This window comes from Euwallacea fornicatus, chromosome 28 (genome assembly GCF_040115645.1).
Source record: "Euwallacea fornicatus isolate EFF26 chromosome 28, ASM4011564v1, whole genome shotgun sequence".
NCBI lineage: Eukaryota > Metazoa > Arthropoda > Insecta > Coleoptera > Curculionidae > Euwallacea > Euwallacea fornicatus.
Window position 1 is genome coordinate 596,254 of NC_089568.1, and position 25,524 is coordinate 621,777.

General features: G+C 35.6%; 1 protein-coding gene across 7 annotated transcripts in view; it reads right to left on the bottom strand.

Annotated features, from left to right (window-relative positions):
- Positions 1–5,372: 5,372 nt before the first annotated feature.
- Positions 5,373–25,524, bottom strand: part of LOC136347353 (sodium-independent sulfate anion transporter-like) — an 85,165-nt gene continuing 65,013 nt past the window's right edge. For 3 of the 7 annotated variants that reach the window (XM_066297267.1, XM_066297265.1, XM_066297261.1), the window contains exons 2-10: positions 18,933–19,112; positions 14,607–14,816; positions 14,331–14,551; positions 13,929–14,271; positions 13,722–13,871; positions 13,509–13,661; positions 12,383–12,690; positions 5,942–6,092; positions 5,373–5,538 (exon numbers count right to left, since the gene is read on the bottom strand). In XM_066297267.1, coding sequence (XP_066153364.1) covers positions 5,495–5,538; positions 5,942–6,092; positions 12,383–12,690; positions 13,509–13,661; positions 13,722–13,871; positions 13,929–14,271; positions 14,331–14,551; positions 14,607–14,816; positions 18,933–19,035 — 1,683 coding nt within the window. In that variant the 5' untranslated portion in view covers positions 19,036–19,112 and the 3' untranslated portion in view covers positions 5,373–5,494. Of the gene's footprint in view, positions 5,539–5,941; positions 6,093–12,382; positions 12,691–13,508; positions 13,662–13,721; positions 13,872–13,928; positions 14,272–14,330; positions 14,552–14,606; positions 14,817–18,905; positions 19,113–19,201; positions 19,256–19,320; positions 19,428–22,744; positions 22,767–22,861; positions 23,433–25,524 lie in introns of those variants that run through there. The other 4 variants (XM_066297262.1, XM_066297263.1, XM_066297266.1 and 1 more) reach the window with 4 other exon arrangements.

The window sequence follows — 25,524 nt, forward strand, 5'->3', positions numbered from 1 at the left end:
TTGAGGGTATGTGAGTGCCTTTAATGATAAGTATAAAAATTAAGATGATCTGTAATTAATCTCCTACAATTAATTCATTAAAAGTAAGTCAATAAAATTCCCAAACAATGGAAGAAATACAAGTATTGCCACAGTTACTGCATGCATGCATATCCTTTATCGTATAGAATTGTGAATTTTATTAATGAGGTGCATTGTTGCTATTCAGCATCTTCAAAAATCGGTAGGTCATACAGCCTAATGTTGTGATCTAAACAAAGTTGACTGCACTTTCTAAGATTCGATTTTTAATTTGATGAATTTTCAGTGCACAGGGCGTTTCTGGAAAATCTTTTATTTAAATTGACAATATTTTTCAGATTTTAGACTGTAATTCAGTGACGAGCTCAAAATTTTTCCATCAACAACGGAGTTCCAATTTTGGTATGTAATTGTGATCTTCTAAACTGGATGCCTAGTCCATTATTGGTTGATTCGGTTGATTATTTTTAGCCGGCTCTGAAAAATAGCCTGTAACTATGACTATTTCCATAAACAAGGCTTTTCATTCTGGTTTCTGTGCCTAAAAATTTTGAGGCTAATGAAGAATTTCTATTCCATAAGAATAGTACTGTAGGTCTTTATTTCGTCAGTCTAGGGTATAATTTAAAGATGTGTTTATGAGGGTGGACGCTGCTTTTTTCTTCACTTTGAAATCGAATCGAATATCAGCAGGAATCGGAGTTGGAATAAAACAGGAATTCCCCGTCTTCGAGAAAGTCTTAAATACTAAACCCCCTGGTAGCGCACCATGGGCGTGCCCTAGTTGGGGGTGCCATCGACCCACGCTCACTTCTCGCCGCATTGCATCGTGGTGCTTAACCTGATAAGAAGTCCTTCGTTGACGGTAATTGCGTCTGCATCATAAGGGCCGACAAAGCTTATCATCAGTAATACCGATGCCGACAAAGTCTTCCGCGGGGAACTCCCCTGCCAACAAAGTAACTCGGTGGGAATTCTCACGCACCAGTCAAAGTCCACCATGGGCATGCCACAGGGGGACATCATCTCCTTAACAATAACTTAATCCTAATTATTTACAATCTATCATCTTTCCGATAGTCTCGACGTAATCAAAATACTCAATGTAATACAATTAAAAACTATGTACAGGGTTCGACTACCGGATCCTAAATTACGATAAAAAATAGTTATTTGCCTTACAGCGTGTTCATGGGACAGGCTCTTATTCATTTTTCTGAAAATATTATTCCTCAAGTCAGCTCTCAATATGTCAAGTTCCAACTGAGATGTGGTGTCGTATGTCTCTTCAAGGATAGCATTCACCTCAAAGTTGAATTAAATATCTTTGTTGGGAAAAAACCCAACATAAATCAGCGGCATCGCTGGGCTTCAATTAGGCCCTAAAGACGTTGGAACAATCCCAATATACATCCCCGCGATGCAGCACTCACCCCAACGTGCTTGAACCCAGCCACGGTGATGGCCTGGTTCCTTGATTTATCGCTGCTCCGATTTATGGGGAGAACCAATAAATCTACCAAAGGAACCAGTAAGCTACATCTGGGCTTTGACCATGGAGATTCTTGGGAGAAAACTTTCCACAAACCAGGGGGCGGTGTCGGTTGGGATTGGTCAAGGGCTTATTGTGGTGATCTCTCTCCAGTCCCACCATCCCTGGGATGCAAAAAATCTAACACTCCTTCATGACTTGATTTCTAAACCAGTGCTCGCAAACTCTCTCTCTTCCGTTTCTCGGACACTTCCCGATTCCTGAGCGCGGAACACATTCTCAAATCTCTCACATAACATTAGCTCTAAAACAGTGCTCGCAAACTCTCTCTCTCTCTCTCTCTCTCTCTCTCTCCTGTTTCTCGGACACTTCTCGATCCCTGAACGCGGAACTCTTTCTCAAATCTCCCACATAATATTAGCTCTAAAAGAGTGCTCGCAGACTCTCTCTCTCTCTCTCTCTCTCTCTTTCTCTCTCTTTCTCTCCTGTTTCTCGGACACTTCTCGATCCCTGAACGCGGAACTCTTTCTCAAATCTCCCACATAACATTAGCTCTAAAAGAGTGCTCGCAAACTCTCTCTCTCTCTCTCTCTCTCTCTCTTTCTCTCCTGTTTCTCGGACACTTCTCGATCCCTAAACGCGGAACTCTATCTCAAATCTCTCTCATAACATTAGCTCAAATTTCTGCTCAGTTACTTTTTTGTAAGTTACCCCTCAAACTGTACACGTAAACTTTCTCAGATCTCGGGCAATACAGTACCAACTCTGTAAATTTGAAGTGTATGTAAAGTCGTAGATCCGTAGTGTAAATTAGAGTGATATCTGTAGTGTGAAGTAAATTCCTTAATTCGTGCTACGGAGTTTGTCTTCCCCGAACCCTTGAACCCCATTTACATTAATTGACGCATCAGCGTCTGGTCCTTCGAAACGCAACAACTCGCACCAGCAGAAGGGAGATACCTCTTCGGGGCCTCGTGAGGCAGTCGATTCTGTTAGGCCCCTGGCCTAAACAATCTTATTGCTTCTGGGAACTCTGTGGAAAAGATTGAAAAGGATGGCTGAATCGAAAAAGTAGTTAAAACCGGAGAGCATAATTATTTCTATGAAAACAATGAGATAAAAGCTTATTTCAAGTAGATTCAAATAATACTCGGTACTTTCGTAGCACAGGTACTCATTTCTGATTAATTGCCAATAAAGGGAAAAAGCAGTTTATTCAGGAATATATTTGGACAACTTGCAATAAGTTTCATTTAACTAGATATAATGTAATTGACGTATTTACGAGAGAGATAATCAAATTTTGATTTGGATAGAATTTTTACAAGGTTATTCAGCAAACTTGCGGCTCCGTAAATGGACTGAGAGAAAATATTCATTTAAACGTTCGGCACTTAAAATTGATACATTTTTTACTCATTTAATTCCATTAACAAAATGAGGTACCTATTTGGCTCCTACCCAATCGCTGGCCGAACTCGCCTAAAGTAATTTCTGCTGGTACTTTCAACCATACAAGGTGGCTTAAAATGCAGAGCGTCCGGAAATAACGTTGAAATATTTTAAGAGGTGATTCTAGAGGTTAAAATTATAAAAAAAGTTCTTACAAACATACCCCAAAAACTGTTTTTTAAAGGGGGCTAGAACCCTTTAAACGAGGACCTCTAAAAATGTTCTTTTCGCAATATTTTCAAAACAGTTCGTGTTAAAATAAAAAAATTCGATACATTTTAATAAGTTGTTATGGGAAAACTTTCTTTATGTTAATAATTGCAAATTTTAGTCAGGGGCGTCACATACAGAGGGTCTTTTACGTGAATCTCACCTTAACTTTTTCGTTTGCCACAATTCTTTATTTTTGAGATCAAATTACTGATTCGCAAATTTTTTTCAGTAAAAAAGGTCCCATCGTTTCATCTCGTTAGGGTAGATCGTTTTCCAGAAAAATGGATTTTCATAAATCGATGCGCGATTACATTGTAATGGATTGTATCAGGGATAAGCCTGGTGTTTTCGGTAGGGCACGATTTTCTATGAGAAAAAGAATAAAAAGATGTGTTGAGATGAACGGAACCAATTTTCAACATTTTTTATGAGTAATAATTGCTAATATTCGTCTTGTAATTGCTGGTTAATAAAAAAATATTACTATTACCAGGATGCCTATTATCTTTATTATTATACATGTCTATGTCCATGTAATCGTACATCGATTTACAAAAATCAATTTTTTTGGAAAACAGTCTGTCCTAACGAGATGAAATAATGGGACCTTTTCCACTGAAAAATATTCGCGAATCAGTAATTTGATTTACAAAATAAAGTATTGTCACAAACAAAAAGTTAATGCAAAATTTACGTAGGAAACCCCTGTATGTGACGGCCCTGACTAAAATTTGCAATTATTAACACAAACCGTTTCGAAAATATTACGAAAAAACATCTTCAGGGGTCCTCATTTAAAGAGTTCTAACCTTTTTAAGAAGCATTTTTTGGGGTATGTTTGTAAGAACTTTTTTTATTATTTTAACCTCTAGAATCATCTCCTAAAATATTTCAAAGTTATTTCCGGACACCCTGTATATGTCGCGAGGGGGCAACCCAGGAGAATCTCTAATGATAAGCTAGGTGTTACATTACTGATAGGAAAATCTTCATTACTTTTTCGACATTAACGCGTGTACAGACTTACAGCAGAACCCTGTTGAGGGATTCCTTGGATAAATGAAACCACGACAACGGCACTTTGTTTTACATAAATGGACTTATGTATTTAATTTGCACTTATATCAAATAATGAAAGAGTTTTGGTCCAAGTAGGAAGAGGGAGAATGCTTAATTGGGCGGGTTATACACTATGATTCTGATCACATCCCAACACCGACGCAGCTTCCATACGAAGAAGAGAAAAAGAAGAGAGTAAAAATTACTTCGATTATCCCTTAAGTACTAATTTCGAGGAAATCTAACCAGGGACGCACCACCACCAAGAACCCTTATGGGCTATGGCTACGCCGGGTCCCATAACTCACGGCCATCTGGGGAATATCTATACTATTTTCTGGGAATATCGCAGGCCCAACAAATTGACCATCACAGCAATAGTCCCGGCCGAGAAAGCTTCTTTTGACTAATAGCATATTCCCCAGTCAAAACGTACCCTTAGTTTTGGCCTGATGGACCATGTAGTCTGGCACCCAGATGGTATTCTCCGAATAAGTTATGCCGCACATGGGCGTAACTTAAGGGATAAAATACAAATACATGACAAAACCAAAATTAACAACAATAAAAAAAAACAAAAGCTAATAACTTAAAGTCCCTAACATCCCCGCAACATAAAAAGTTTAAAAGGAACTGTATAATAGCGTTGCGTAACACTGTAATGTAACATCATAACATTGAAGTGTCCCATTGGACGTAGGTATTTCCCAAAACCGATATGTGCTGATATTGGACCAGTTCCTCGCATTCTGGACGGATCTGCGGGACATAAGCTTTGTGCTGATAGGACTCCCACCCTCCCCCCAGGGCACAGGTATTATCAAGAAGTGGACATGCCTTGTTATTGCAATTGCTTGCTTGCAATTCTTGTGCGAAATCTCTATGGAGATTTATCTTTGATTATTGATTTTTCGTGGTTTAGATCGATTGTTGACTCCTCTACGCTTCACCAAAAAACTTCCTATGTTGCCCACCGAGGCACCCATAGGTTCAATAAGGTACGTGTTATTTTACAAAGGAATTTGCATTAAATTGTTAAATTAATCTCCATTTGTTTCAAAAATTTACCACGTTAAGGTTTTTGTATTTTGTCTGGAACACAATTTCATGGGCCGATAAAGAAAAGCAACAGGGAAAGCTTTTTTGGAAAATTATATTTACAAGTCAAGTATTAAAATCTACGAACTTTATCGTAATTTTCGGGACGCAGACCAGCAACAGAGTCAGAAGACTTCCTGGAAAAAGTTCCTTCATTCCCTAAATTTCGTTTGCTTCACCTTGTGTAATTTGAACAAAGGATTCTGGAAGTGATACATTTTTAAATGACATGCAGTGAAAAGAGGTGATAAAAACAAAAATAACCATATGTTTCTCTATTACCAAACCGAAAAACTATAATACTTTAGAGGAAATCTAGAAAATGTTATTAGCGCTTTCTATTTGAGCACTTGATCACTCGCAGTAGTGCGTTAATAGTAACAGCGAACGCTATCTGTATTTGTCTAATGTGTTATACATGTTCATATTTAACAAACGGCAATTGCAAAACTTGACCTTATTAACGCATCGCTCGAATTCGCAGTTAGTTTCCTGTGAAAACAACAATGCTTTTCGTATCACTTTTTTTGCCGAAGGTTATAAATATTATTTTTTATAGCCCTAACAGATACGTCCTATTATCAACTTATTTATTTTAGGACTTACCTTGAATAATGCTAGTTAATTCTCCATTTTTGAAACGATCAATGAGTTTTTCATTATCGCCGATGCAAATATTCGTTATTTCCGCACTAAAATTCCATAAAACCAGCTTTTGATTTTTGTACTCCAAATCATCTAACAAATGAGCTAAACTCTGAAAAAAAATTATATTTATATAAAAAAACTGTATTAGCTTTTGTTGTGAGGAAAGGATTTGATATACCTGATGCCTCAAATTCAAGTCTCAAAGCATGGAAATCGCGAAAAACACATAGTATATAAACAGGGTGTTTCCTAACTACGTGTAAAAAATTTAAAGGCGTAATCCTCAACTGATTTTGAGTCAAAAATATCTAATAAACATATGTCCGCAAATGCCTTGTTTCCAAGATACAGGGTGTTGAAATGTGACAAGAAAAAGAGATTTTATTTCCAAAATGACTCAATTTGAGTGTTTGAATTTTAGAAAAGACAATTCCGGGGGTTCCGGGATTTTCTTCAATACGCCTTAAGATTTCTTCTTCCACTTCTGGTGTTCGACGTGTTATTGCCTTTCCTCTTCCTGGAGTTTTCATAAGAGATCCTGTATCACAAAGACGTTGAACGAGGTTTTTAAAGGTTTGGTGGTTGGGGGAGCGGGACTGGGAGAAGTATGACGGTTGGGCAAAGACCTTCATACCCCGGATCCGTGCGTGGTACGAGTGCGAGTGGACGAAGAGCGGGTACATGTTGGCTCAGGTTTTCACCGGACACGGCGTGTTCGGGAAATACCTGAAGCGGATACGAGTGGAGAGAAGTGCTGAATGTTGGTTTTGTAGCGAAAGGGAGGACACACCGGAGCACACGCTGTGGATGTGTCCGGAATGGGAGAGCTATCGCGCTGAGGCAAGGGCAGGGGGACTTGACCTCAACCGAAGTACGATAGGGAATGAGCTGGTTGAAAGTAAGAGCAAGTGGGTAGCGTTTGAGGGCCTGATAGAGAAGATCTTGAGGGCCAAGATTGTAAAGGAGAACGAGAGGAAGAAGAGTGGGGTGCGGAACCTTGTCCGTACCTAGTCCGAGGGAGCGAGGAAGCCCTGATGAAATGCCGAGAGGCGGTTCCGGGGCAGAAGAGGGGAGGTGGGTTTAGTGGGCAGGCGGGCGACGTAATGGTCGGTCGAATCCTACACTACCCGGCTGATGACCAGGCCGGGTGTCTTAAGAAGATTCCCCCTCCTCGGAAAAAAAAAAAAATGTTTGGTGGTTGGGAGCTTGGTGGTTTGGAAACCTTTCCATGTAAATTCCAAACACTTACCATCAGCAAGGCCGTAAACAAAAACCATATTGGCCATTTCTTGATTAGTGTAATTAGGAATTTGAAAAATTTTCAAAACTGAGGTATAATCTGATTTTTGGGACACAGAACTAAATTCTTTCACTTTAGAGAGTAAAACACCAAAATAACACTGATTATCTTGTTTATAGTAGTGGAAGTAGCAAAAAAAACTAACAATAAATAAGTTAGTAAAAACCACCAAACCTTTAGAAACCTTTGAAACCTTTTTCAACGTCTTTCAGTCAACACCCTGTATCTTGGAAACAAGGCATTTGCGGACATATGTTTATTAGACATTTTTGACTCAAAATCAGTCGAGGATTACGCTTTTAAATTTTTTACACATAGTTAGGAAACACCCTGTATATACAGGGTTATTCACGCTATACGGCTCGGAATATTGTGGCCAAAATACGAGGTTTTCTAAAAATTTTCCTTTTGGGTTATATGGGGATCTATTATGGCTACTTTTTAAAATTATTTTCATATTATACAGGGTGTCCCAAAAGTGCTAAAAGTATCAAAGTTGTGTTTTTTTAAATGGAACCCCTTGTATATTGTTGCATTTTTGGATTCTCCGATCAAAATAAATGTATGTTTTAATAAGGTTTACAATACCTAGCACTTACGGTTTTTGAAATAATTTAAATTTTGTAAAAATTTGGTCTAATTTTCATGTTTTAACCACTTAAGCAATATTTAAGTTATGTAAGCGTAATTTACAGTGTAGTGTAATAATGGATCATACTTTATATCCCAATCATGAAAAACTTGCCAGCTTATACAGGGTGTGCAAAAATTAAAACTATTCAAAGGAGGACTTTAAGTGGCTATAACTGGATTAATTTAAATGCAATGCCATATTTTTTAACTTACCAGGATATGTAGTTTTTAAATACCCATCGAATGGTACTAGGATGTTCATAGCTAAGTCTTCGCGTTTTTGCAGAATGCACTAAATAATGGCTCCTTGCGTCATTTGGCGTCTTTTAGTTCAAAGTTCTAAATCACATATCAAGTATAACATAAAACGGAAACAAAATATTTATTACAGAAGTTCGAAATGTCGACCGTCCATTTCCAAACACTTACAAATTCTTTTTTCAAAACCACCGCTAATTCTGGACAACATTTGCGGAGTAACAGTTTCAAACGCGTCTCTCATACGTGTTTTCATATCCTGTGGAGTTGTTGGAGGCGTATTGTAGACAATTCCTTTTATGTATTAATCGGTAAAAACTAAAATGATCTTGACATTAGAGAGGATTTTTAGAGTAATAGAGAGTTTATGGGATTCGGGGTAGCTTAAATACCCAATCAGGGGATCGGTACCCATTAACAGGGTCAATCCACAGTTGGTAACTTTTTAAATCCTTAAACCGTATCTTGAGACAAAGGCAAAAATTGAGAATTTACGGGGAATTGCAGCTGTAAAGATTTTGACCAAATATGGATGAATTTAGACCTTTGTCTTGATAAGGATAAAAGAGTGAAAGTTCCTTTATGCAGGGCAACTCTTACAGGAAGAAAATGGGTTCCCAACATATGGTCATCACGGACATGATCGGACGGATTGCATAGGCATAGGCGTAGCCTGAGGGTACATTACACACTCTAGAAAAAAAGTACCTTTGCAGACTAAACTAAAAAATAAACTAAATTAACTATCTGATATTTTGAAATATCATAGGCAACTAGATACATTGGAACTTTGAACTAAAAGACGCCAAATGGCCCAAGGAGCCATTATTTAGTGCATTCTGCAAAAACGCGAAGACTTAGCTATGAACATCCTAGTACCATTCGATGGGTATTTAAAAACTACATATCCTGGTAAGTTAAAAAATATGGCATTGCATTTAAATTAATCCAGTTATAGCCACTTAAAGTCCTCATTTGAATAGTTTTAATTTTTGCACACCCTGTATAAGCTGGCAAGTTTTTTATGATTGGGATATAAAGTATGATCCATTATTACACTACACTGTAAATTACGCTTACATAACTTAAATATTGCTTAAGTGGTTAAAACATGAAAATTAGGCCAAATTTTTACAAAATTTAAATTATTTCAAGAACCGTAAGTGCTAGGTATTGTAAACCTTATTAAAACATACATTTATTTTGATCGGAGAATCCAAAAATGCAACAATATACAAGGGGTTCCATTTAAAAAAACACAACTTTGATACTTTTAGCACTTTTGGGACACCCTGTATAATATGAAAATAATTTTAAAAAGTAGCCATAATAGATCCCCATATAACCCAAAAGGAAAATTTTTAGAAAACCTCGTATTTTGGCCACAATATTCCGAGCCGTATAGCGTGAATAACCCTGTATATATATATACAGGGTGGCCCATCGAAAATAGTCCAGTAAAGTTTAATGCTCTGTATGTAAAAATTTGTAAAAAGCCTTGGACCCGTATACTTTTGTTTTCAGGGGGACAAATTTCCACATTGATTCTATCACTGTAACTTCAACCCCTTAGCGGGGGCGGCATTCACCCTTATTTTTTTCAAATGGAAAGGAGTATGTTGTGATACATCATTTGAATGGGCATTAAATTGTCTTTCAAATGGCGTTTCGTTTTTTACATTTGAGCTGCGAGTCGCCTAGAAATGGAATTTTAAACATTTTACTGGACTTCTTATTTACAAATAGGTTTGTGAGTAAACATTTTTGGTAAACTAACAAATATCGGTGGACAATTCGATTTTACCTTCAGTAAAGTAGTTGATGTGGGTAGTTCGTTATTGCTGTGCAGTTCTTTTCTTTCGGTTCAATAAAAATGGTTTATTCTGTTGCGGAGAAAGTGGAAATTATTGAATTGTATTTTATAAACAATCAATGCGCAAGAGTAACGACAACTTTGTTTAATGAGAGGCATGCAGACAGAAACATACATCATGGTTACATCCTACAATTAGTAGCAAAATTCCGGCAAACTGGTTCAGTGACAAATAAAAAACGGAATATTAGAAATCCGGTGAGAAATGAGGCAGTACAAGTAGCTGTTCCAGGCCAAGTTAGTATGGACCCTACAGTAAGTACCAGAAAACTTTCTGATGTAACGGGAGTTTCGAAGACCACTGTACAAAGAATTCTGAAACATAATGAATGGCACCCACATAAAATTCAACTTCTACAAGAATTGAATGAAGATGATAATGACCGCCGTTTACAATTTTGTGAAATAATGTCCGGAAAAATGATAAATAATCCCAACTACCTTTTTAACGTTTGCTTCTCAGACGAATGTACATTTTTTCTCAATGGCACAGTCAATCGACATAATTGTCGTTACTGGTCCGACACGAGTCCGAGGATCTACCATGAGGTTCATACTCAACATCCTCAAAAATTAAACGTTTGGACTGGTATTTTTGGTGATTACATAATTAGACCATTTTTCTTACCGGGAAATTTAACTGGAGATACTTACTTAGACCTGTTGGAGAATGCCGTCAACTCAGCGCTGATCGAAATTATGGAAAACGACCAACGTACCATGAAGAAAATCCGATATTTCAACAAGACGGAGCTCTTCCCCATTATGCAATACCTGTACGGCAGTTTCTGGATGAAACGTTTCCTGATAGATGGATTGGGGGGAGGGGTGCTATCGAATGGCCCGCGAGATCACCCGATTTATCTCCTCTTGATTTCTTTTTGTGGGGACATTTGAAATTGAAAATTTATGCCACCCATCCTGAATCCTTAGAAGATTTACGGAACCGCATCACTAATGAATGTCAACAAATTAAACCAGATATTCTTCAAAATGTCCGGGAACACTTTGAACAGTTACTGTACTATCGTATGGAGGTGAACGGGGGACATTTTCAACACTTAATAAGACAATATGTAAACACTAATCAATAAAGTTAAATTAATATTTCTCGGCGACGCGCAGCTCAAATGTAAAAAAACAAAACGCCATTTGAAAGACAATTTAATGCCCATTCAAAAGATGTATCACAACATACCCCTTTCCATTTGAAAAAATAAGGTTGAATGCCGCCCCCGCTAAGGGGTTGAAGTTACAGTGATAGAATTAATGTGGAAATTTGTCCCCCTGAAAACAAAAGTATACGGGTCCGAGGCTTTTTCCAAATTTTCACACACAAAGCAGTAAACTTTGGTGGACTGTTTTCGATGGGCCACCCTGTATAGGATAATCCATGAAAAATAAACAAGCAAGTATTAACTTCCGATAACTGGAAGTAAGCATCATTGAAAATATTTTAGATAAGGTCGCCTCAAGGATTTTACCACTCAATTTTTGTAACTTTGTTATTCATAGTTCTATAACGTCTAATGGCGGTTCCCGGAGGAACATCCTGTATAGCGGGTTAAATGGAGGCGAAGTGTGATTTTTGAAAAATAAAGTAAGTAAAAGGTATTTGCACCAAAATACAATGTTTCGGTTTTCTAATACCATCATTAAATTCTTTGTTTCTAAGAACCCTTTTGCACAGGGTTTCAAAATATTTTCTTTCTCCGTTACGTTTTTGTTAGATAAGTCCGCAAGTTGATAATCGGAGGTTTTTTGTTATCAAAAATATAAAATATTCCTCTCATAAAAATGAAAATTTGCATCCTTTTAATCTATTCTGTATTTCTCATAGTTTTCGAAATTCCCATGCCCAGGGTCGAATTTGAGGCACCCTGCGCTGAAAAATGAAAGAAATAATTTAAAAATAAATAGTGTGATGACAAAAATATTAAATAAATATCAATTATTTTTACTTTTACGAAAAAGGTTCATTTTTGAATTTGAGACGACTTTTACCGAATTAGTTCGGGTATTTTTAATTAACTATTGCCCGCTTTATTGAAAATGCAAGTATTGACAAGTTACGCGTAAAATAAGAAATATTCAATTATAACACGTATTTGCTTGTTGATGTGAAGTCGTTGGATAAATGTAAAACGAACGAAAGGAAAGAAATTAACAAAAAATATATATATAACGCAACAGAAGGACAGAGAAAAATCAGGGTCAATCCGGGATCATTCGAAATCAATTTTGGGAAATAACAATTTCATAGCTTTGACCTCATCCTTCGACCCTTTTTATTATTTTATACCTAGGCGGATAATACCAGAACACAATTACTCACCTTTGCAGCTGTTCCGTCAATGTTCCTCACAAACTCCCCATCAATGACAACAACGCTTTTTCTTTCAGAACACACTTTCAGGATTTCTTCTCTGAAATACTCTGCTGAAGGGAAATATAAACTTCCTTTAGGCCGTATTAAATATATAACTTGGTCTTCTATTGTAATGTTTTCTATATACAATTTTGGTCTGGCACTATCGTACAAAACGAATACTAAATTCGAAGCGATGCCTATGATTATTCCATATTCCAGGCTGAGCAACAGGGAGAAGATCAGAGTCGCAGAAAGCGGGATCAGATCTAGTTCTGTAAATGATGTAAGTGTAAATTGGCGATTGTTAAAACTTCTTATATAAAGGGTGTCCCAACAAGCGCGGAAATTTAAAATTTAAAATAATAATTTTTTTTTAATGCTGAAATTATCACTTGATCATAAATTAGAGATGTTAAAATTATGTATGAAACAATATATCTCATAAATGCCCAATTCGGCTTTGCTAGTGCATTAGCGTTTTTTTGACTAAATTTCCAATAACTTTTTAGAATAAATGTGTTTGGATTTTAGTAATGCAATGTCTAATCTCCTAAAGTTTGGCTTGTGAACATAAATTTTCGACTTCAAAAAATCCAAAAGAAAAAGTCCAAAGGCGCTAAATCGCACGATCTAGGTGGCCAATTCATGTTGCCCAAATGGAAGAAATGTTTGGCATGGGTTTCTTTCTTAGGAATCTCATATGGATTTTCAATATCCCCAATGCGACAATTTTGCCTATTTATAAAACCAGCAACATGAAAATACCAATGGTGTCGGATCAGTAATCAACACGCTTTCCTTAAATTTTCTTATTAGTGTGGTAACACTTGAGGTGTTTAACACATTTTTCCGACCAAATATTGGACGCAATTCGGGTATCGTAGCAACCTAATTCCCATCATTTTTAAAAAATAATTAAATAATTAAATAATTAAAATACATTGTTGTGTCGTATATCGATCCCTTTTTAAAAATTAGATAATATGAAAAATCGAACTGCTAAAGAAGTTTAACAGTCAAAACATCACAGAAGAAATGGCGCCAAATTTAAATTTTGGGCTCTCATTGGGACGCCCTTTACTTTGCGTACTTTTAGTCCTCCACATCACAAGGAATATGTGAAATTCGCACAAGTAGTACATGGACACCAAGACCACTGCGGCTAAAGTGGACTTCGGAATATATTTGAACGCTCCTGTTAATACGCCAAGGGCCAGTAGAAGCAGCAGACTGGTAATTAAGGCTGTAATTTTTGGAATTCATCTAAGTCAGATGGGTCACCTACAAAGAAACGGAAACATACTTGAAGTGGTGGTCTTGGCCCCAGAAGCATTATTAACAGCCGTCCTAGTAAACGACCCAGTAACGGGCATGGACCTCACGAAGGAACCTGCTATATTTCCCAGCCCCAGTGCTATCAATTCCTGAGTAGCATCAATCATTTTTCCTTTAGCTGCAAATCAGATATTTATAGCCAAGAACCAACTTATTTCGCAGGGATGCGACGTACTGAAAGCTTTCACGATGGCTATATGCTCCAGAAAAGCTACTAAGGGACAGAAAGCGATCACGGACCCATAGTTGCTTAACATTGTAGAAAAGCTGAAGTATGTGCCATTATTAGAAGTACTAAAAGGGGGCCAACCAAACGGAGGCAACCCTCCGTCCACTTCCCCTGTAAGACTCAGGGGAGTCGCATTGTAATATCTTTTAGCCACGTAACCAATGGTGGCTCCACTAATGACCACCAATGCATTGCCGGCTAAGCTGAGTAGGAAAATGCATCGTCCTAAAATGTTCCTGTTTCTGCTCCATTCCGGTTTATTAGTCATGGAACCGAACCTTCTTATTTCCTGCAAAGGGGTGTTTGGTGCGTACGTATTAAAAAAAATAATAAAATACGCATCTTTACCCTAAAACCGAACAGCACAATTATTGAAACAAAACCTAGAACTGAATCCCATAATCGAGCCTTGGTAATATTTTTGAAAAATGATTGCCAAGCTTCCAGAAACTGATTAGCAGATCCAGGAATTCCCATCAAAGACTTTAGCTGAGACGACGCTATGCTTAAGGCTGCCGCGGTGGTGAACCCTGATATCACCGGTACCGAAAAGAATTCAACTAGAAATCCTGGAAAGGTTTCCTGATTATACATTAACTACGAAAGTGCGTGGGTTATCAGTACCTAAATGCAGAATACCAGCAGTGAAAATCAGTACCCCTGAAATAAACGTAAGTAACACTGTCGCATCGGGCCCCATATTTCTTACGTGGGGTTGCACGAATAACGCCAAAATAGCAGTCGGTCCCACATTGATATCTTTGCATCCACCGAAGATAAAGTACATGAGTCCATCCATGAGGCCGCTGTAGAGTCCGTATTGGGAGGGTAAGCCTAAGAACAGCAACATACAAGGTTAATTTTTATAACTTGGCAAGTTACTGCGGGCATAGTGTTGAAGTTGGGAAAAAATTGTTTATATAAAAGTTTTATACAGGGTGAGTCGGGAGGATCGTGCCAAACTTCAGGAGCGTGTTGTACATGAAAAATAAATGTAAAAAAACTCAAATGTTGTTATCCGATTTTCGTTTGTTTACAAGTTATAGCGTAAATAAAATTAAAACATAAAATTTAAAAAAATTATAAATTTCATTGGATTGGTCGTGGTGGCCCTATTAGTTGGCCTCCAAGGTCTCCAGACCTCACGCCACTAGACTATTGTTTGTGGGGTTGGTTTAAAACTGAAGTGTACAGAGTAAAAGTGGACACTCAAGATGCACTAATTCAACGCATTAGAAATGCTGCAGCTGCTATTGAAGAAAGACATGAAACAATCAGGAGCGCAAGGAATGCTCTTCATAGACGAAGCCGAAAATGTTTAGAAGTTAATGGCGATATTTCTGAACATTTACTATGATATCCAAACGTTAATTTATGGAATTTCTTATGAAATTTATAAATTTTTTTAATTTTATTTACGCTATAACTTGTAAACAAACGAAAATCGGACAACAACATTTGAGTTTTTTTACATTTATTTTTCATGTATAACACGCTCCTGAAGTTTGGCACGATCCTCCCGACTCACCCTGTATATTGATTTGTATTTGTATGATATTATCTTAGAAAAAAAAACAAATAAACATCAGAAACCGAAAAAATCGATCAAAGTTGAGTTTTTTAAATGCGACCCCTTATACAGGGTGTTTCAGTTTTAACCCGTATAACTTTAATATCGTATTGAATTTCCAAAAATAATGTCAGTTTGCTATATAAACCAACGTCCACTAACCTTTAGCAGATACAGGGGATCAAATTTAATTTAAAAAATAAAAAATATTAAATTTCTTTCAAAAGGAGAGAGATGCTTAGACGACATTTTGGAGGTGTTGACTATCAAAGGCGTATATGTTTTACTGGAAAAAAATAAGTTTTAGCTTTTCCAGTGTCATGGTTACCTCCATGTTAGGGAATATATATATACAGTGTGACCCACATAAGAGTGGGGCACCCTTGTAAAATTTTTATTTGTGGTCCGATTTTGATTATTTTTTATATGTTGTAAAGCATCAAAAACTCTAGTTTGTGAAAAGTTCTTGTTGTGCTCACTTAAAATTCAAGATCCACTTTGTCACTTTTAATGCCGAAAATTCAAGAAAAGACATTAGAGATTTTTTTATTTTAAAATTAACTATAATAATAATATCTTTAGAATATTTCAAAATGGTTGTATCTCAAATTTCGTTGAAAAATATTGATTAATAAAAAAGTTATTGAACAATTAAATTTAATCCGCTTTAGAGCAGGAAACTTTATAATATATAAAAATTATAAATATAATTTATAAACTTTACTGGGAATTTTAAAAGAAAAGGAAAACGATCTACCACATTTTTTTAAGGATAAAGATAAGTCTTGAATATTTTTACGTTAAAAGTTTTTATTGAACCTGTCTTAATTTATGTAGGTATTAAATTAATACTAACATGTAAGCAAACTAAACGTACATTAAAATATTTTAAATTAATTATTTTTATTTTTTTACTTAGAAACCGTGGGTCGGACGAAAAAATCTGAAGGAAGATTATTTTTCCAGAATTGAAGAATATATTTTATTTTCCGAAATGCCAGCGTCGCACTACTTTTTTTGAAAAAATATTCCTTAATTTTAAGTACACTGTAAAAACTTTTTTCCAGCAAAACATATGCGTTGTTTGTAGTCGCCAACGCCACTACAATCTCATTAAATAATCTTTAACCTTTTTTGAAAAATTAAATATGTTTTATTTTTTAAATTATCTTGGAACCAGCTGTATCTGCTAAAGAAAGTCTTATTAAGCATTGGTTTATACATATAGCAAACTAATATTATTTTTTGGCGTTCAATAATCTATTAAAGTTAAGCGGCTTGAAACTGAAACACCGTGTATATTCATGTATATTCGGATTCCGCCAATTATTCCCTTTTCAAAAATATACAGCGCCTGTAAAAAGTATTGCAACACGTTTATGACTTTTATAAAGCCGATATTAAAAAAATATATTTAAACACGTATAATCTTATTTTTAAAAAGGCATTAAATGATTTATTTTCGTTGTTCAAATTTTTCGTTACTGTCCAGCTACCCCTATTAAATTTTTATTTTCAAATGGACAATTCAACAAGAGATAGAAAATTTTACTTACAGCATTCTTAAAAAATAAAATTATTAGATACAAAATAAAGTAACTCACTAATACATCAAGCAAAATTGAAATTGCTAGAACAAATGCTCAAATTGGGCTCCAGTAACAATTTGGCAATGACTTAGTCCTTCCTTGAACTCTTTTACGCAATTTCCCGGTGTTGCTTCTATGATTCATTCCAATTCTGTTTGAATTCTAATGTCTCAAAATATGACGATTTATTGAATATATTTTTTTCTACGATTCATAGTTGAGGAGGTATTGACCTCCGAGGTTGGCTTGTGAATTTCTAAAAACGGCATATTGCAGTAATGCGTTATTAACACGCGTCCAAATTTGGAACAAGTTTCGTTCTTATTGCCATCTTTGATTGGCAGTAATGTGAAATCGATAGAAGCTCAATAATGGTTGAATTAGAAATAAGGTATGATCTCAAACAGTTGGGATATTTTAATTTAGAAAGTTCCTATCAAACGAGCAACGCCATTTAATAGCAAATTTAATCCTAAAAGTTTTATTTTCCCTGAAAATTTGTCGAAAACCTTATCATTTTTGATAAAATCGCAGTTATGGAAGATGGGAGCAAACCAAATTTAAAGGGATTTAAAGGGAACCGTATGGTTTTTAACTGGTAAGCTATTTGTAACTTGCAAAATTCGTGCAAGTGACATTTATCCTAAATTAGCATTACATCATCATATTACATTATACAGGGTGAGTCGGGAGGATCGTGCCAAACTTCAGGAGCGTGTTGTACATGAAAAATAAATGTAAAAAAACTCAAATGTTGTTATCCGATTTTCGTTTGTTTACAAGTTATAGCGTAAATAAAATTAAAACATAAAATTTAAAAAATGTATAAATTTCATAAGAAATTCCATAAATTAACGTTTGGATATCATAGTAAATGTTCAGAAATATCGCCATTAACTTCTAAACATTTTCGGCTTCGTCTATGAAGAGCATTCGTTGCGCTCCTGATTGTTTCATGTCTTTCTTCAATAGCAGCTGCAGCATTTCTAATACGTTGAATTAGTGCATCTTGAGTGTCCACTTTTACTCTGTACACTTCAGTTTTAAACCAACTCCACAAACAATAGTCTAGTGGCGTGAGGTCTGGAGATCTTGGAGGCCAACTAATAGGGTCACCACGACCAATCCAACGTCCAGGAAACGTTTCGTCTAAATGTTGCTTAACCTTTATGTTTTAATTTTATTTACGCTATAACTTGTAAACAAACGAAATCGGATAACAACATTTGAGTTTTTTTACATTTATTTTTCACGTACAACACGCTCCTGAAGTTTGGCACGATCCTCCCGACTAACCCTGTATTACATTTGACTGGTAAGTAATCCCTTTAAGTCTTTTTAAATTTGGTTTCGGTTCATCCCACGCAAATCTGAGATTTTTTCAAAAATTATAAGATTTTCAACAAATTTTGAAGGAGAATAAAAGCTTTTGAATTAAATTTTTTAAATGATATTGTTCCTTCGTTAGTTATTTTATAGATAAAAAATCGCAGCTCTTTTGGACCTTACCTTATCCCTCATCCTTATTGAACATTATCGATTTCACATTTTTACCAATTAAAGATGTTGCATACAACGTGTTCCAAATATGATTGCGTTGTGATCCCGCATTCCTGATAGATGCAATTGTTTAGAAATTTACATGCGAACTTCGGAGGTCAACATCTCCTAAAGCAATCAACCATAGAAAAAAATCCAACAAATCGTCGTATTTTGAAGTCCCCTACACGGACTTGTTCTGTGTCAGTCCCGGTTACGACTCACCCTGTATAATAATTTAGAAAACCAAACCTGCGACAAGTGCATAGGCGATTCCCTGAGGTATTTCAGTGAGAGCAACTGTAAAACCAGCCAACAAATCTTGGAAGAAGAACGTAGCGGTGTACGTGGGCATCCATGCTACTATAGGAATTCTTCTATTAACTATCTGCTTCCATTTGCTGTTGGTGGTGCTTCCGAGTTCTCGGTCATCTAGAAGCATTGAGAACGAAAATATGAGCAGAATCAATAAAAGTTTGGGAAATGTTACTTGGGAATGTTAGGAAAACCAGATCCCTTACCTAACGCCAAAGGGGGTTCTTTTCCTACTTCCACCTCTAATTGCAGGTGTGGTTCTAACACAAAAAGTGATAATAATTTTTTTTTCTTTTTACACTAATTTCGTTGTAAAAAACTATACCTTTCACTGAACGTTTCCTCATGTTAAAATAATGCAGCTACCCCTGAACAAATTTCAATCACAGTTTACAAGATCTTTGGGCAACAGCAAAAAATTTTCAATTCTGCCATGCAAACCAACATACTTGGGATTTAAGAAGGAAATCTGGTAACACCAGATAAATTTTAATTCAGCTTTACCTAATTACTATATTGTATTGTTTTATTGCAGTGATAAATTTGATTAAATCGTGTATTGTTATACCAATAGCACAGACCGGGTGGCTAATAAAGGACTTAGTTGGGTAAATAATATTAACTCTTTCCAGACCATGTAAAAGTAGCTAGGAAGTGAACGTCAAAAACGACAGGATTTGATGTACTGATCAAGGAAATTATGTTTTAACGCTTATGCATGTTTTCATGATAATTCAGTAAGTCTTCCTATGTCCAATTGTTCATCTCCGTGGTAACAAAATCAGGAGAGATTTGAGGGAAGATTAAGAAGATTGTGCAAAAAGGTATTTACATTACCTACATACCATTAAATAATTCTTATCATCCACGTCTCATTCTTGAGCCATTAATCCCTAATATAAATCCCGTCAATATTAGTACAGGGTGGCCCAAATTTTATGATTTTCGCAGGCATTGTGGAAACTATTGTGGACAAAGCAAAACCGTTTATTTAATTTTTTTGTGAAATAAATGATGCTGCTGATGAAACTTTCATAATCAGCCGCGTTTTTGATAAAGTGTCATTTTGAGACCTCTATGGTGTTTTCTTTCCCTTCTGGGTCAGTGAAACGGAGAAAATACACTTAATTGACAACAACAAGGAAGATTTGGGCTCAGCATTTTCTGCTTTACGATCGTGAGTAAAATATTTTTTTTGCATTTTCGAAGGAGGATTGAATGCTGATAAGTCTCTTCAAATTTTACAAATTCTAGTTCCTCAAATTATACATGAGATTTCGTTAGCACTCACAAATAACGTTTTAGTTTTCAACAAGATGAAGCTCGGCCTCATAATATCGTTGTACTTACTACAATTTTAAATACAATTTTTAACGATAGATCGTTGGGCACTAACAGTTCGGTGAGATACTCTCTATGATCCTCCGATCTTTCAATACTTTTTCATTTAGAGTTTTCGCGAAAGTATATTATACCTCACTCAATGTAATAATGCCGATGAGTCAAAAAAGGCGATTCTTAGAGCTTTTGCTCAAATTCAAGGACAATCAACTGCTATAATAAAATAAATGCCTTAAAAAGAACAGAAAAATTACACCAGTTGCATAAGGTTCTATGGTTTACGGTTTGAACAATTTGAATAACGATATGAATAATTTAATCGATTAAGTATCTTAAGTATCTAATAAGTCACTTGTAATAATTATTTATTAGTGTCTCCTTTTTGTTGGTAAGAATTATTACTTTTATGGTGCAATATATTGCTATTTGTTAATATAACGGCCTATAAAAGTATTCAAAGGAACAGATGTTTTAATTGCGTTATAAAACCCTATAATTCATAATAATTTAAAAAAATTTTGCTTAATGCTTTAATAGCCTATTTACTAAAAATAATTTAAAAAGTAATAAATATATATTTTGCCAACCAAATATATAGGGTGTCCGGCAAGTCGATACAATAATTTTAGGGGGTGATAGATTACGTGATTCTGAATCGATTTAACCAAACATACCTATATACCAAGTGTTACAATTTTCCTGATAATTCAGTTTTTAATATTTTTTAATTTAACCGTGCTCTTTCACAGTTGTAGGTATTAATTAGGTGTAGGTTTATTCAAATTTCTCAAAAACTTCCTTAGGCAATAGTCTTTCAGTCATGCTGAAAAGATTCTTAAGAAACATTTTTAAAATGAGAAACATTAACTTTTTATGTACCCGAGCAGCGCATTCACCAAAACGTTATCTACTAAAAATGATATTAAAAATGAAGATATTTGCTAAAAACGCAAATGTGCTGGATAGCCATCATTTTGGAAGAATTTGTATTTGATGACATCATCAAGTATTCAGGTAAAACAATTCTCATCGAATAAAAAAAACATCAGAATTCGAAATATATCTAGAAAAACTCAAGAGGAAGGTGAAAGAAAACAAAAAGAAAGTGGTAATTGCGGGAGACTTCAATGCTAAAAATTTAATGTGGAACTCAGTTAAAACAGGGGAAAGAGGGAGAATGATGGAAGAATTTATGGAGGAGATGGATATGGTAGTATGCAACGAAGGAAACAAACCGACATTTAAAACAGCTAGAGCAAGATCAATAATAGATATAACTATGCAACCAAATAGTGGAAAATGTAAAGTGAAAAACTGGAAGGTGGGGGAGGATGAAAATCTGAGCGACCACAATAATATACAGGGTGTCCGGCAAGTCGATACAATAATTTTAGGGGGTGATAAAAACAATTGTTTTACCTGAATACTTGATGATGTTATCAAATACAAATACTTCCAAAATGATGTCTATCCAGCACATTTGCGTTTTTAGCAAATATCTTCATTTTTAATATCATTTTTAGTAGATAACGTTTTGGTGAATGCGCTGCTCGGGTACATAAAAAGTTCATTTCTCTCGTTTTTAAAATATTTCTTAAGAATCTTTTCAGCATGACTGAAAGACTATTGCCTAAGGAAGTTTTTGAGAAATTTGAATAAACCTACACCTAAGCGTTTAAATTAAATCCATGTTGGAATTTGACTCTTCGCTTTATTACCAGCTCGGAAGATCATGTTTATGTAGTTCTAAGTAGGTAACGAAGCCATTTTAGATTTTACCCTTTAAATAATTTAAACAATTATCTATAGGCAATAAAAAAGTTTAGTACATTTTTGTGATTAAAAGGTTTGGAGTTCTTCTACCCTCCAACAATTGTGAAAGAGCACGGTTAAATTAAAAAATATTAAAAACTGAATTATCAGGAAAACTGTAACACTTGGTATATAGGTATGTTTGGTTAAATCGATTCAGAATCACGTAATCTATCACCCCCTAAAATTATTATATCGACTTGCCGGACACCCTGTATAATCAACCCTATAGCATTAAGTATTTCCTAAAATATTTTACAAGTTGAATTTTATTCTGAAAGAATATACTGGATATTTCATAAGAAAAAAAAACTTTAGTAAATAACTAAAAAACTATAACAGCGAAAACTGAGTACGCCCCTGCGTTCTAAGGAAAATTCTACCTAGAAAATCGTGTCCTTCGTTTTTATAGGCCAAAATGTGAAAAAAAAATCGATGGGGGTCCCAAAATGTAGTTGGAAAATGCAGCTAGCTGTGAAAGATTTGTCAGCAATATTACTTGTTTCACAAAAAGGTACCATACTATTGCATATACCGATTTGCGCTACATATTACTATTATGGAAACCATAAAAAAACGGGCTACACTGTACATACCTTCCATTACTAATTTAATACGTTGTTCCCTGCTTTATAGTGTCTTTCCGACAGCATGACGAGCAAATTTTCGGAATAAATGTGTTAATACAATACAATTTTGATAGAAAAACTTACTAATCTTAGGCCGCAGTAATCCGTTCATCTCTAAATACTGAGCCATTGCCACTGAGTAAGTGTTGCACGCATTAGCTACGGGCACGATTGCAATTTTCAATGTGCTTGGCCATAGCAAAATTGATTAAGTCCAAAGTTAAGAGTGACCGGTATCAAATAGACACAAAATGCTGACAGAACACTCACTTTAATAGGTATTCCCTTACTTTGTATAACAATAACAACTGTTGTTTGGATTTCATGACGATTTTGAATGGAACGAAAAGCGATATTTCTCCCCCGTTCTAAAATGAAAAAAAAACCGTCTTTTGACCGAGATGGCTCTTCATATCATTTAAATGAACTAATGAGATTCCAAAACAGTCTTGTCTACAGTTGTGAATAAAGTCGTAAGGTTAAGGTCGCGTAATCTTAATACAAAAATTTAATCATCTGAGACCATTTCAGATGCCGAGACGACGGAAACTGATTAATTTATGAATGGGGCGTATCACACAATTTCAGTTTCAAGAACTAGTTAAGAGGTTGCAGTGATTTTAAGAGTTATCAGTGGGTAATGTGCTGTGTGGGTAATTTCCCAAGAAATAGCAGGAAAGATACGAGGGTAGTCCCAGAAGTACCTGAGCGGACATACAGTAGTGGCCATAAGTATGGAAACTTTAAATATTCCTACAGATTTCCTTTCTGTGTTACTTTTATAAGATTGTCTTCATAGTATTGTTAGATAAGAAGGTACGCTATCAAAATATACAATAGGGGACGCTCTGAGATATTCTCAAAAAATAATCAACAGGAATGAAAATTTTAAGGTGGACAAAAGTATGGAAACCTATACATTTTATTTAAATAACTAAAGCAAAATAACATTTATTTCGATTTTTATTTAATATTTGGTGGCATAGCCATTTGCTTTAATAACAGCACGACACCTCTCGTTCATAGAACAAACCAGTTTTTTACATGTTTCCACGGAAATTAATTTCCACTCTCGCTCTATAATACTAAACAAATGATTGACATTGTGAATTTTTTCTTTTCTAATTTGTCTTCCCAGATGTTCCCAAAGATGTTCGATCGGATTCAGGTCCGGACTCTGGGAAGGCCATTCCATTTTCGGCACACAGTTTACTTCAAACCAATTTTCAACGAGCTTAGATGTGTGCTTTGGGTCGTTATCTTGTTGGAAACTCCAAGATAACTGCATTTCCCACTCAGCAAACGGAAGCATATGGTTTACCAATATACAGTGCCACAGAAAAGTATGCGTACCCCCATCAAAAATGGCTGTTTGGACAGAACGGATCAGAGCATCTTTTCGAAAAATTATTTATGCCCAAAAATATATTAAATTTTATTATTAACAAAACATTTTAAAAAATCCTCTTTTAACAAAATTTAAAAAACTCATAATTGCAGGACAAAAAGGTATGCGTACGGGCAATAGATTTTGCGATATTTCTCTAAGATCCGACATGTTGCTGCAAGTTAAGGTCTAGTTTCTGCAATAGTTGTAATCTGACCAGCTTGTGCACAGGCTTCTCACTAGTTAGACAGAATAATTGATCGATATGGCGCCAAAAAGTAAAGAGATTAGCATTGAATTGGGCGAACAAATTATTAGATTGAGGAATGAAGGAAATTCATTAAACAGTATTGCCAAAATTGTTGGACGGGCCAAATCTAGTATTCAAAGAGTTTTAGAAAATTTTTCAACCACCAATTCACTTCATAGTAGACCTCGAAGTGGCCCCCCGCCAAAAATAACTCCCCGCATTAAGCGCTCCATTGGCGGTTTAGTTACAAAAAATCCCAGAACAACGGCAGTGGAAATTCGAAATACATTGGAAGACGATCATAAAATACATGTTCATTCAGAAACAGTAAGGGCAGTTCTTCGCAACAAGGGTTTTCATAGTAGAGTTCCCAGGAAGAAACCCTTTATAACAGATACTAATAAACAAAAGCGGCTTCACTTTGCTCATCTACACATTGATAAAACCAATGATTTTTTGAGTTCTGTCGTATCTAGTGATGAGAGCAAATTTAATTTATTTGGTAGTGATGGAAAACAAAGAGTCTGGAGAAAGGTAAATGAAGAGCTAAATCCTAAAAATATCATTCCTACCGTAAAACACGGAGGAGGGTCCGTGATGGTTTGGGGGTGTATGTTTGCTGGTGGGGTGGGTAATTTGGTGTTTGTAGATACGACAATGTTTACTTGAACGTACTCAAAAACAATTTGAAACAGTCTGCGGAAAAACTGGGGCTTTCAAGCGGATGGTGCTTCCAACAGGACAACGATCCGAAACATACATCTGCCATCGTAAAAGAATGGTTAATTTGTAATATCCCAAAACAACTCCATTCACCACCCCAATCTCCGGACTTGAGCCCCATCGAACATTTATGAGATGAACTGGAGCGACGCATAAGAAAGAGGAGAATCCACAACAAACAGGATTTAAGAGATGCTCTATCGCAAGAGTGGAATGATATTTCAATAGTGGTTACTAGAAATTTGGTTTTTTCTATGAAAAATAGGCTAAAGGCAGTTATTGAGGGCAAAGGAGGCAAAATATTAAGAATGTTTTTTTTTATTTGTTATTCGTTGATGAGTTCTCTCGTGCGCATACTTTTTTGAGTTGCAATTATCAGTTTTCTTA